Source organism: Ciona robusta, chromosome 8 (genome assembly GCF_009617815.1).
Source record: "Ciona robusta chromosome 8, ASM961781v2".
Taxonomy (NCBI): Eukaryota; Metazoa; Chordata; class Ascidiacea; order Phlebobranchia; family Cionidae; genus Ciona; species Ciona robusta.
This window is the reverse complement of record NC_143242.1, coordinates 6,262,897-6,275,302: the sequence shown is the minus strand read 5'-3', so window position 1 is coordinate 6,275,302 and position 12,406 is coordinate 6,262,897. Positions and strand designations below refer to the sequence as shown.

Sequence of the window (12,406 nt, the reverse complement as noted above, 5' to 3'; positions counted from 1 at the left end):
GGTGCACTCATATTTGAAAAGTGATCTTTTTGCACTGCCATTTTTAAATGAGACTATAATTGAATATAGAGAAAAAAGAAAGAAAAACATTTTTCTAAAAGAAGGCGAACTGTCATAACAGAACATTGATTCTACAGTGCGTTGAATCGAATGGAATCAAATCTTTGCTTCTAAATGTGGTCACGATTTTTAGCAAAGTTTCAGATCATGATTATTCTCTTGATTTTCCTCTGGAAGATTTTTTTGCCCCTCCTCTTCCTTGTCCTGATCCACCTCTGCCTCTCCCACCAAACACAGCTGGAATAAACAAGGTTTAATTAAAATTGTTGTTTGTGTATACTTCACATGGGCAACCCAGAGGTGTATTTCATGGCCATCTCAATTTTGCAAAGAACGAGGGCTCTTATATGGCTGTTATTAAAATACTGAGCAAAAGGGGTGTTTTAGCAGCCAAAAAAGAGTACACGCTTCTTTAACAAGATATTTCATTTTTTACCTTTTCCCCTACCCCGTCCTGGCCCCACACGACCCCTTCCTTTGCTCATAGAGTCTTCCTTTACCATATCAATCACTTCATCAGGAATTCTTAAATATTTAATGGTACTTCCTCTGATGTAACACTCTGGCATTCTCCAAAAGTGGTCGCCATCCTATACAGTATGCATACGATACAATGCATATTTAAATCACTGATAATTTAAAACAACTAAACAATGACCCAACTCTAAGCAACATGTTATTTTAACTTCCATTTCAACTATTACCACAAAAATCTAGTTTTATATTAACCGAACCACTATTCTGACAACCTGGACAACTGATTTGTGACCACTTCAAGCTTTGAACCCATATATTCTGGTCTAAAAGCTAGAGATCAAACCACTGCTATAGCACCAAGCTTTTATATTATAAGGAAAATAGGCTCACCCTTGAAGTGCAAATAACCTCCCGAAGATTAATATTCATCCAATTATCGCAACTCACTAAGTGACCGTTGTAAGTTTCGCCATTTTTTAACTCAACCAACTAAAAAAATTGATCCAGTTATTTAGAGACACAGGTGCACAACAACACCAAATACATAAGAAAGCTAGGCACCAGTGAAGAATCTTATGGTACATAGCAGAATAGGCTATTGAAAGTGTTAGAGGTTGGTGGAATGGTAGTTAGGGGTTGATGGTTAGTGGTTATAGCGGTGCTAACTGCTAGTGAAGAATCTCCCCCCCCCCCCCCTATCTTATTTGCTAACCACTAACCCCCTAGGGGTAGTTATAGGGGTTAGTAGTTAGTTGTTATAGGGGTTAGTGATTGGCAAATAAGGTGGGGGAGGATTCTTCACTAGCACCGAAAGCTATTTTGCCAGTTTTATCATTACTTACCATTGGATGATTGACGGCAGTTTTTAACAGCGATAACGGAAGCTAAAAAACAAGTTAAGTTAGGTTTGAGTAATAAAATGGGCAAAAAATATTTAAAACATTAATTTATACAGAGCTTTATCGTTCTTGCTACGTTAAAACATTATTAAATAAGCGTACTTACCATTTTGACTGATTAAACAACACAGCATACAAGGAATATTCACAACCAAAATAAATCGCGCGTTTGTCGTCGTAAATTCATAGATATCTTCAGGAACTAATAATATTTTGGCATCGAATAAAGAAAGATCCGGACAGACAAAAAAATATACAAAAATATTCGTGACGAGAATTTAAAACTATTCGACAAAAAATTGTCGACAACGTACCGAAGACGGAAATAAAATATTCTGGTCTGCAAAGGTAAAAAGACAACAGGGTTTTGTTTCATGTTTAAAATAAATAAACGATCATCAACTATTTATTTGCAATTTATCTAACGCAGCAAAGTACATTTATTATGTGATAGAAAACGAACAATTACACAAGATCTTGATAAACTTTGGTCTGTACTCTTTCAATGTACAGTAACGAAAAATGAGATGTTGCACATTTATTGAATGGGCACAACAAGCAAATGTGTGTCACCATGGTGTAACCATAGGTGCTGGGTTTTGAAGATATGTCATCACAACGGCAGATACAGAGAGCCTGAAAAGAAAGACAATTTAGAAGCACATTTATTGTACAGTAGTCATACTACAGTCTAAACACAAGCAAAAAAGTGAAAATGTCTGTGACAAAGTTTTCTGGGATGAACATAAAGTGTTAATTTTAAAAACAGAACAAGTTAAATCCTGTTATAAATTAACACGCTAAGTTACATTAAAGCTACACATTTACTACATACATGAAGCTGCTTAAAACTTGTCTGCTGTCTTCTGAAGAACGAGAATTAGCAAAGCTTATGAGTGAACAAAATACCGCACACCAGGCACACCATTTAATCTGTAGAAGTTTGAAGTTGGGTTACAATTAAGAAATATATTTCCAACAGTTGGCACAATCTGCATCTTGGTGAGAATATTCGCCATTTTGCTCTTGTCCAAAAAAAAACACCCGATTGGTGCTCGATGATATGTTAGCAGTATTGATTTTAAGAATAAAAAAGTAGATATTCTTTTCGATTATGATGAAAAACTCCGTAATTTAGATAACTTGATTTACCTTTAGCATTAAACCACACATGCTGAATATCATAGCTAGCAAATTCATATAATCAGGTACTGGGTCATCAGACGCATTCGCTGCTTTTGGCTTATATCTGAAATATATACAGAAGAATTTCAAACATTTTTAACATGGTTTCGATTACATTCGCATTTTTGGGGTATCGAAAGAAATATAAAACTGGTGGCACATAACAATACTTTACCTTACGATAGCGTAATTCCGTCCCTTGAGTTCGTCATTTGGTGTAGAATCCATTATTATCGTTCCAAAATCAACAGTTTGATCAGAATCAGACGCCAATACCAATTCTTACCTAGATGATCAAAGTATATAGTATAAAAAGCGGATATTTTAGCGGCCATTTTCGGTCCGTCGTGATAAAATCTAAAACTTTACGTTGGAAGGACCACGCAAATTAAATAATAAGGATTTCAAAAAATATAATTTTATAATATATGACTACTTCATTAATATTTTTCGTAGAATATTATTACTAACAATTTAGCCAGAATAGCAAGCTTTGGATGTGGTAATGTGGGGTAAGATGGGATACCGTTAGCACCTAAATACCATATTTTCTGACTTTGTTTTGAACAGTTTCGAACGGGAAACGAAAGTTGTTATACGTAATACAGAATTTCATACACCTTGTTCTAGTTTATTTACGCATGTATGCTTGTGGGCGATTATTTTTTGTATGGCTAATTTGGACAATCCATTAGTGACCACTGAATTGGAGAAATACTGTAAGTGTCTTGTCCCAAGACAAGACACTCACGGCCACAATAGTGTAAGTGTCTTGTCCAAAGAGACTCACAGCCACAATAGTAGCAGTAACGTGCCTTGAATCCATTACCTCTGGGTTACAGGCAGGCGCGCTAACCACTTCACCACGACGCCCTACTGATAAAGAGTACCAAGGTATCAATAATACCGAGGTATCAATAACTACGTTTTAATACAAAGTTTACGATTCTCTCAGTTAAAAATCTGCATTGTTAAATACATCGACATTTGTATAGTTTTTTGTAGCTTATATTTCGTACAGCGAATAACTAACAGTGTAGTATATTGTGACTTGAATGTTCACTGCGTATTCACACAAGTTGCAGGAATTCCGACAAAAATAATTATTGCTGTAATTTTCACAATCCGCTGTTGCTCTAAATACATTTCAGTGTTACCTGGTGTAAAGTAACTGCCCATCAAATCCTATCACGACACTCGCGCATAGATATTTCTAAAAGGCAGCACTGGGCGCTGGAATTCGCGCGAGATTCAATTTAGCATGGCTACGTCGCAATCACCAACGTTGCTGCAAGCAATTAACCAATCAGTTCCCAGCTTTCCACGTGACCAACACGTTTTCGTTTTTTTTTCTCTTGTGAGTTTGTGGCAGGAATTCTTTTGACTTTGCCACGTTTAGGAAGAGAAGTTGGCGCTAAGGAAGTTGGAATTTATAGTGTAGTTAAGTGAGGGCATCAGCAAGGTTTTTATAAGGGATTGTTTTAGTATTGAATATGCAATATATGGGCATTGTAAGCTAACTATTTATTGTACTAATGTTTAAGGTTTGATTTACAGATGGTTAATTTAAAAACTAATTCATTTAAACGTTTAAAGTCTTGTGTTTAAATCACATCAATGTTATCTCGCTCACGAATGAAGATGCCTTGAGTGACAGCCGCCGATGCAGCTTTGGATTGGCAACGTTAAAAGTGAGTTTGTATCTTTATATTGTAGAACCGAGTGTTTCTACTTCATCGCTGGTTAAAAACTAAGCAAATAATTAGCCGTAGCTTTTATCGGTTTAAATATGTTAGTCCGTTTTATAATTCTGTATAGATGACGCGACTCTGTATTCAAGCAAAATCTGGTAATACATTTATCCTAAACTACGTTTCATGAACAAGACGACTTTGTATTCAGTGCGTTTAACCGAATATGTTATAGGATAGGGTGGGGGAAGATGGGACACCTTTTTATTCCATTTTCTCGTCCCATTCAGTAGTAAACAAAGAACATTCAAAGAATTTTAAAACCGAATCCCCCCATAGACCGTTGTTAATTGTTAAGAACTCCATTCGGATGTTTTTATATTATGTGCTAAAGCTGTCCCATCTTCCCCCACCCTACTATATTACAACAATCCAACATATATACAAGGCGAAAAATATTAACTCCGAAACGACATATATGGTGCATATGTTTACTAAGCATGAAAAGGCGAAATAGGCAGCAAATCTTAACGTTTTATTACTTCTACAGAATAGAGAAAAAGGCGGAACGTAAGAACGAAGATGGAGCCATAGCATACCCAGACTAGGATTTATTCTTAGTCGATGTAAATACTAACTTATGTGAGCTGTAGCATAAAAAGTCCCTTAAACTTAATTGAATGCTTGTTTAAAATTGAATGCTGATGTGGTATACACGGTATGTGGTGGGGAAGTATGTACGGAAGGATTGGAGTCCACTTCTGTACACGTTAGTAATGTAACGTGGTTGGGAATCTTGGGTTTATTTCTCCATGTGTGTGTGTGTGTGTGTAAACAACCTGCATAAGAACGGTGCGCGCAGGTCAGATTTCTCTAAATTTAACCCAAACTCCTGGTGTCACTTATCAGTAAGGCCGGAGTCGGCACTATATAGATAGAAGTGACATCGCTATAACTAGGTATCGCCGATAGGAAGTTTAAGTTAGAACTGGGACACTGCACCCGCGGCTGACACAACACGTGTCATTGCACTCAGGCCAAACACGCAGTGCCTGGTTTGCGAAAACCATATTCCAACACGCCGGTTGGTTAAAAGTCCGGTCAGCGAAAGCTGGTGGGTTCCAACTGCAAAACAATTAGGCGCCAAACCTGCGACTAGGGTAGGAATCAAAAATTAATAAAATGTCCAGCCCCCTGTTATGTCCCCCTAAAAATACTAACCAATTATTTTTTAAGATGTCAGTTTACCTTGTCATTCCTTTTTTTGAATCGACATACAAGCGCGAATACGCGACGCTGTTGCGGCAGAAAGTGATACCTAAGATCAGTCGGTTCAATCAATCTTGCGTTAAGCAAGATACAGTTAGCTCCCGAAATCCGTTCTTATGCAGTTGCCCCCACTTGATAAACAAACTATAGTCTTGGCGACGTGACGGTTGGCGGCGGCAAAATAAAAGCGGTTATTTATTATTATATTAGCCCATAGAGAATGCTGTGTTGCGGTGCTTATTGTATGGGGTGGGGTATGGTGGTGTTGGGGGATTGTGTTATATTGTATGTATATTGACACACACTTACACTACACACAGAATGAACTGTCATATTCTGATAAATCCATGGTGTGAACATTCTATATCTTTGGGAGTACAGTACGTCACAATGATTAAAAGATGACTGGATTTTAATAAAGCTCTATGTTGCCTAACTTGCTGGTGTTTGGGTCATTTAAACGGGGTTGTCATTGCGGCGGATAGAGGCTTGCATGGGGTGTCGGCCGTTTTGTATATACCATATATGTGCGTATTAATTCTCAATCTTTGGCAATTTTGCGACCGGTACCGAGTTTCACATTATTTTTTGTCTTTTTTAATCGCTGGCGCTTTTTGCTTTAAATACGTTGCGGGGAGCTCCTTTTTGTGTTTCCGTTTTTAATCTTTTTACTTGCAAAAATGCCAATGGGGAATTGATTTCGTACAGATGTTATGCGTGTTCGCAATCTCTATGCAACCTCTACTCCAATGATGTGGCAGTAACCCTGGGAGCCTGTACTATTTGTGCCCTTACTGGTAGCCTATATCTAACTATTGGGCTCTTATTAGCACTGACAGCCCGTCTAACTACCGGGGCTCTTACTTACCTATCTAACTATTGGGGCTCTTTTAACCTACAATGGGGCTCATGATGTCCAACCATGGTGACTTAGAATTTACAGTTCTACACTTCATTATGCACAAAATATGCACACACAAACTTTAACAAATGTGGTGCAAATGGTTAGGTGCTACAGCTCACCCCTTTTATATTTTATATCTAAAAACATTGGATCAGCCAATACCAGGTCAGAAGTGTGTGCCGTGTTCAATTTCTTGTGTCGTGTGTCAAATTTCTCACAGTACGCCTCTTAATGCGGTAAGCCACGTATAACGATGGTGTGTTGGGAGGTGTAAGTTCAGTTTATAAGACGGTCAGTCCAGGTCGCAGTTCTTGGTTGTGTGTGTATTGTGCGTTCTCTCGATCGCTAAAACCGTTGGGTGGCGTCGATCGCTGCCTAACGTGCCTTGATCAACTTGTTTCAGGAAGATCAAGGCCCAGGTATAACTAGGGCTACTGGCGAGAGGTCCTGGTAAAATAAACCTCAACGACCACAAGCGAAGCAGCCTCCTGGGCGTGGTTGGAATCTTCGCTGTAAAATAGGAAACCAAATATTTAATGGACATCCCGGTAAAGACTTTATTGTACCGACATTTTCTTCCGTTAGACATCCATGTCATACCTTTATGCTGTCTCGGCCTATGGAAGATGAAATGTTGGTACAATAAACTTTTTTATCAGGTTGTCTGTTTTTTTTTTGGTTGCAACAACAGTTTACAAGAACCAATGTAATGTCACAATGTAATAAGACATAATGTAATGTATCAGTTGACCCCTCTCCAATATACAAAAACTTCTAGAAAACACTTTAAATATATTTCATAACCCTTATCGTCAGGGGAGGGTATAGTCAATTGCATTATTATTTTGAAATAACTTGTATACTGGGTTATTTTCTGTATGAATGGCAATTTCGACTGGATTGTAGCAATTGCGGTAAGTGTATTGCGCAATAATACCTTCTTAAAATATAGGGACGAATCTTAAACCCGTAGTGCCTAAGTTCTAGACGAAACGGTGGACACCATAACCATTGTATAATGCAACTTTATTACCATGTAGTACTATAGTTCTGTCATAGATACACATTGAAATTAGAAATTGCTCTGGATGACACGCAAAATTCCCTGCTGTTAGATGTGTATACAAGCATGCAGAGCCGAAATATATTTGCATTTGGCACCATTTTCAATAAGAATCGTGATTTTTGATGAAACAAAGTCTTTACACATGTATATGATTTCTAGAAAAAGTTTAGAAATTAATAAATTAAGACCAAACATAAAAAGGTTTACCATCTTTATTGAAACAATTTCTGTGGATAGTGAAAAACATCCTCTCACGTCAAGGAGACCCAAAAGTAAGTGAATGTTTTCCATAAATGTTTGGGTGAAATATGCCCGGTAATTCTATGAATGGTGGAATTTTGTATGTCTGTTGCCGTGGGGTTTAGGCCCGTTATGACATATTTTATGTCCGCTGAAACATTTTTGCAAAATGTTGCTGATTTTAACATTGAGAACCTATTTGTGCCTGTTGATTCAACGTTATGTCTAATGGAAATAATATTAGTGTTTTGTTCATGAAAATACAGAGAAAAAAAAAGTAAAATTATGGATTAAACACGATTATTTTTCATTTTTGTCAATTTTATCACAGCCGTGTGCACCGAAAATTTTTATTACAATCGCGGTATAAAAAAAATAAAAAAAATTTTATTACAGTCGCGTGGTGTACCGATTTTTTTTTCACAGTCGTGGTGCACCGAAATTTTCATCAGTCGTGGTGTACCAAAAATTTTATCGCAGTCGTGGTGTACACAAAATTTTATCACAGTCGTGGTATAATAAAAAAAAATTTACAGTCGTGGTGTACCGATTTTTTTCATTTTATCACAGTCGTGGTGTACCGAATTTTTTTCACAGTCGTGGTGTACCGAAATTTTATCACATTCGTGTTATATAAAAAAAAATTATTTTTTTTATCACGGTCGATCGAAATTTTTATCACAGCCGTGGTATAAAAAATTGTTATTTTTTTTTATCACAGTGGTGGTGTACCGAATTTTTTATCACAGTCGTGTTATAAAAAAAAATATTTTTTTGTCACATTCGTGGTGTTCCGAAATTTTTTAGCACAGTCGTAGTATAAATTTTTTTTATTTTTTTTTTTATTACGGACGTGGTGTACCAAATTTTTATCACAGTCGTGGTGTATACCAAAATTTTTAACACAGTCGTTGTATACCAATTTTTAATTTTTTTTATCACAGTCGTGGTATACCAATTTTTATTTTATTTTATCACAGTCGTGGTATACAAAAAATTTTATTACAGTCGTGGTATAAAATTTTTGATTTTTTTTATCACAGTCGTGGTATAATTTGTTTTTATTAGAGTCGGGAAGTACCGAATTTTTTCCACAGTCGTAGTACAAAATTTTTTAATTTTTTTTCATCACAGTCGTGGTGTAACAAAATTTTTATTACAGTCGTGTTATCAAAAATTTTAATTTCTTTTTATTACGGTCTTGGTGTAGCAAAATTTTTATCACAGTCGTGGGGTACCGAATTTGTTATCACAGTCGTGTTATCAAAAATTTTAATTTCTTTTTATTGCGGTCTTGGTGTATCAAAATTTTTATCACAGTCGTGGGGTACCGGTTTTTTATCACAGTCGTGGGGTACCGGTTTTTTATCACAGTCGTGGTTTATTTTATTTTTATTTTTTTAATACGGTCGTGGTGTACCAAAATTTTATCACAGTCGTGGTATAAAAAATTGTAATTTTTTTTTTTTTTTTTTTTTTTTTTTTATGACAGTCGTAGTACAAAATTTTTTTATTTATTTTTATCACAGCCATGGTGTACCAAAATTTTTATTACAGTCGTGTTAAAAAAAATTAAATTTTTCTTTATTACGGTCGTGAAGTACCAAATTTTTTATCACAGTCGTGGTGTACCGAATTTTTATTACAGTCGTGTTATAAAAAAAAAATTGTACGGTCGTGGTGAACTGATTTTTTTATCACAGTCATGGTGTACCAACATTTTTATTACAGTCGTGTTATAAAAAAAAATTAAATTTTTTATTACGGTCGTGTTGTATCAAAATTTTTATCATAGTCGTGGTGAACTGATTTTTTTTATCACAGTTGTAGTACAAAATTTTTTATTTTTTTTATTACAGTCTTGGTGTACCAAAATTTTATTACAGTCGTGTTATAAAAAAAAAATTATTATTACGGTCGTGGTGTACCGAAATTTTTATCACAGTCGTGTTTAAAATTTTCTTTAATTTTTTTTATTCAATCGTGGGGAACCAAATTTTTCAATCGTGAGGTACCAAATTTTTTTTCACAGTCGTGGTGTAAATTTTTTTTATCACAGTTGTGGTACATACATATTTTAATTTTTTTATCACAACCGTGGTATAAAAAAAATATTTTTTTTCACGATCGTGGTATAAACAAATTTAATTATATTTTATTACAGTCGTGGTGTATCAAAATTTTTATCACAGTCGTGCTATAAACAAATTTAATTATTTTTTATCACGGTAGTGGTGTATCAAAATTTTTATCACAGTCGTTGTGTACCTAATTTTTTTTTTCACAGTTGTGGTATATAAATATTTAATTTTTTTTTATCACAGCCGTGGTATAAAAAAATATTTTTTATCACGATCGTGGTATAAAAAAGTTGAATTACTTTTTATCACAGTCGTGGTGTATCAAATTTTTTATCACAGTCGTGGTATTAAAATTTTATTTTTTTATTACGGTCGTGGTGTACCGAAATTTTTATCACAGTCGTGTTATAAAAAAAATAATTTTTTTATCACGGTCGTGGTGTATCAACATTTTTATCACGGTCGTGTTATAAAAAAAATAATTTTTTTATCACGGTCGTGGTGTATCAACATTTTTATCATAGTCGTGGTGTACTGACTTTTTTTTATCACAGTCGTAGTACAAAATTTTTTAATTTTTTGTTATCACAGTCATGGTGTACCAAAATTTTTATTACAGTCGTGTTATAAAAAAAAAAAAATTTTTTTTGTCACAGTCGTAGTACAAAATTTTTTATTTTTTTTTATTAGAGTCATGGTGTACCAAAATTTTTATTACAGTCGTGTTATAAAAAAAAAAAAAAAAATTTATCACGGTCGTGGTGTATACCAAAATTTTTATCACAGTCGTGTTTAAAATTTTGTTATTTTTTTTTTATTCAATCGTGGGGTGCCAAAATTTTTTTTACAGTCCTGGTGTAAATTATTTTTTATAACGGTCGTGCTGGTGGATTTTTTTTTAATTTTTTTTATCACAGTTGTGGTAAACCGAAATTTTTCCCACAGTCGTGGAGAACCAAAATTTTTATCACAGTCGTGGTATTAAAATTTTAATTTTTTTATCACGGTGGTGGTGTATCAAAATTTTTATCACAGTCGTGGTGTACTGAATTTTTATCACAGTCGTGGTGTACTGAATTTTTTTTCACAGTTGTGGTACATAAATATTTTATTTTTTTTATCACAGCCGTGGTATAAAATTTAATATTTTTTATTACGGTCGTGGTAAACCAAAATTTTTATCACAGTCGTGGTATTAATTTTTTTATCACGGTCGTGGTGTATCAAAATTTATATCACAGTCGTGCTATAAAAAAAATTTAATATTTTTTATTACGGTCGTGGTGTATCAAAATTTATATCACAGTCGTGCTATAAAAAAAATTTAATATTTTTTATTACGGTCGTGGTGTATCAAAATTTATATCACAGTCGTGCTATAAAAAAAATTTAATATTTTTTATTACGGTCGTTGTAAACCAAAATTTTTATCACAGTCGTGGTATTAATTTTTTTTATCACGGTAGTGGTGTATTAAAATTTTTATCACGGTCGTGGTGTACCGAATATTTTATCACAGTTGTAGTATAAAAATTTTAATTTTTTTTATCAGGGTCGTGGTGCACCGATTTTTTCATCACGGTCGTGGTATAAATTTTTATTTTTTTTATCACAGTTATGGTACCCCAAAATTTTAATTTTTATATCACGGTCGTGGTATAATTTTTTTTAAATTTTTTTATCACAGTTGTGTTACCCCAAAATTTTAATTTTTTTTATCACGGTCTGGTGTATTAAAATTTTTATCACAGTCGTGGTGTACCGAAATTTTTTTTCCACAGTTGTGGTTCATAAATATTTAATTTTTTTTATCACAGCCGTAGTATATAAAAAAATATATCACGGTCGTGGTATAAAAAAATTTAATCATTTTTTATCACAGTCGTGGTGTATCAGAATTTTTTTCACAGTCGTAGTATAATTTTTTCTTTTATTTCAGTCGTGGTGTACCGAATTTTTTATCACAGTCGTGTTAAAAAAAAATTTCATTATTTTTTATTCAATCGTGGGGTACCAATTTTTTTTCACAGTCGTGGTGTAATTTTTTTTTATCACGGTCGTGGTATAAATTTTTTATATTTTTTTTATTACAGTTGTGGTAAACCGAAATTTTTATCACAGTCCTGGTGAACCAAAAATTTGATGACAGTCGTATTATTAAAATTTTAATTTTTTTTATCACGGTCGTGGTGTATCAAAATTTTTATCACAGTCGTGGTGTACCGAAATTTTTTTTTCACAGTTGTGGTATAAAAAAATATTTTTTATCACGGTCGTGGTATAAAAAAAATTAATTATATTTCATCACAGTCGTGGTGTATAAAAATTTTTATCACAGTCGTGGTATACAATTTTTTAATATTTTTTATTGCGGTCGTGGTAAACCAAAATTTTTATCACAGTCGTGGTATTAAAATTTATTTTTTTTATCACAGTCGTGGTGTATCAAAATTTTTATCACGGTTGTGGTGTACCGAATATTTTATCACAGTTGTAGTATAAAATTTTTAATTTTTTTATCAGGGTCGTGGTGC

The 12,406-nt window shown here is 34.0% G+C and overlaps 2 protein-coding genes and 1 long non-coding RNA gene across 5 annotated transcripts; 1 reads left to right on the top strand and 2 right to left on the bottom strand.

Moving 5' to 3' along the window:
• Positions 1-26: 26 nt before the first annotated feature.
• Positions 27-1,684, bottom strand: LOC149732803 (U6 snRNA-associated Sm-like protein LSm4). Of its 2 annotated transcripts, XM_089883098.1 has the most exons (5): positions 1,543-1,684; positions 1,380-1,421; positions 928-1,026; positions 497-650; positions 27-297 (listed from the first exon to the last, which is right to left on the bottom strand). In XM_089883098.1, exons 1-5 carry the CDS (start codon positions 1,543-1,545, stop codon positions 212-214), a joined length of 384 nt encoding a protein of 127 aa, XP_089739224.1. In that variant the 5' UTR covers positions 1,546-1,684; the 3' UTR covers positions 27-211. The 2 variants fall into 2 exon arrangements, with proteins under 2 accessions (XP_089739224.1, XP_089739225.1); XM_089883099.1 differs by lacking the exon at positions 928-1,026 and having other exon boundaries at positions 1,543-1,681.
• A 117-nt stretch (positions 1,685-1,801) lies between these two features.
• On the bottom strand, positions 1,802-2,933 carry LOC149732802 (PAT complex subunit Asterix-like). Of its 2 annotated transcripts, XM_089883102.1 has the most exons (4): positions 2,797-2,933; positions 2,589-2,685; positions 2,272-2,369; positions 1,802-2,072 (listed from the first exon to the last, which is right to left on the bottom strand). In XM_089883102.1, the coding sequence occupies exons 1-4, from the start codon at positions 2,847-2,849 to the stop codon at positions 2,006-2,008; spliced, it is 315 nt and encodes a 104-aa protein (XP_089739228.1). In that variant the 5' UTR covers positions 2,850-2,933; the 3' UTR covers positions 1,802-2,005. The 2 variants fall into 2 exon arrangements, with proteins under 2 accessions (XP_089739228.1, XP_089739227.1); XM_089883101.1 differs by lacking the exon at positions 2,272-2,369.
• Positions 2,934-3,399: 466 nt separating this feature from the next.
• On the top strand, positions 3,400-5,180 carry LOC149732801 (uncharacterized). Its single transcript, XR_016385564.1, has 2 exons — positions 3,400-4,312; positions 4,863-5,180. It is a non-coding gene; the product is annotated as an uncharacterized LOC149732801 (long non-coding RNA).
• The last annotated feature ends 7,226 nt before the right edge of the window (positions 5,181-12,406 follow it).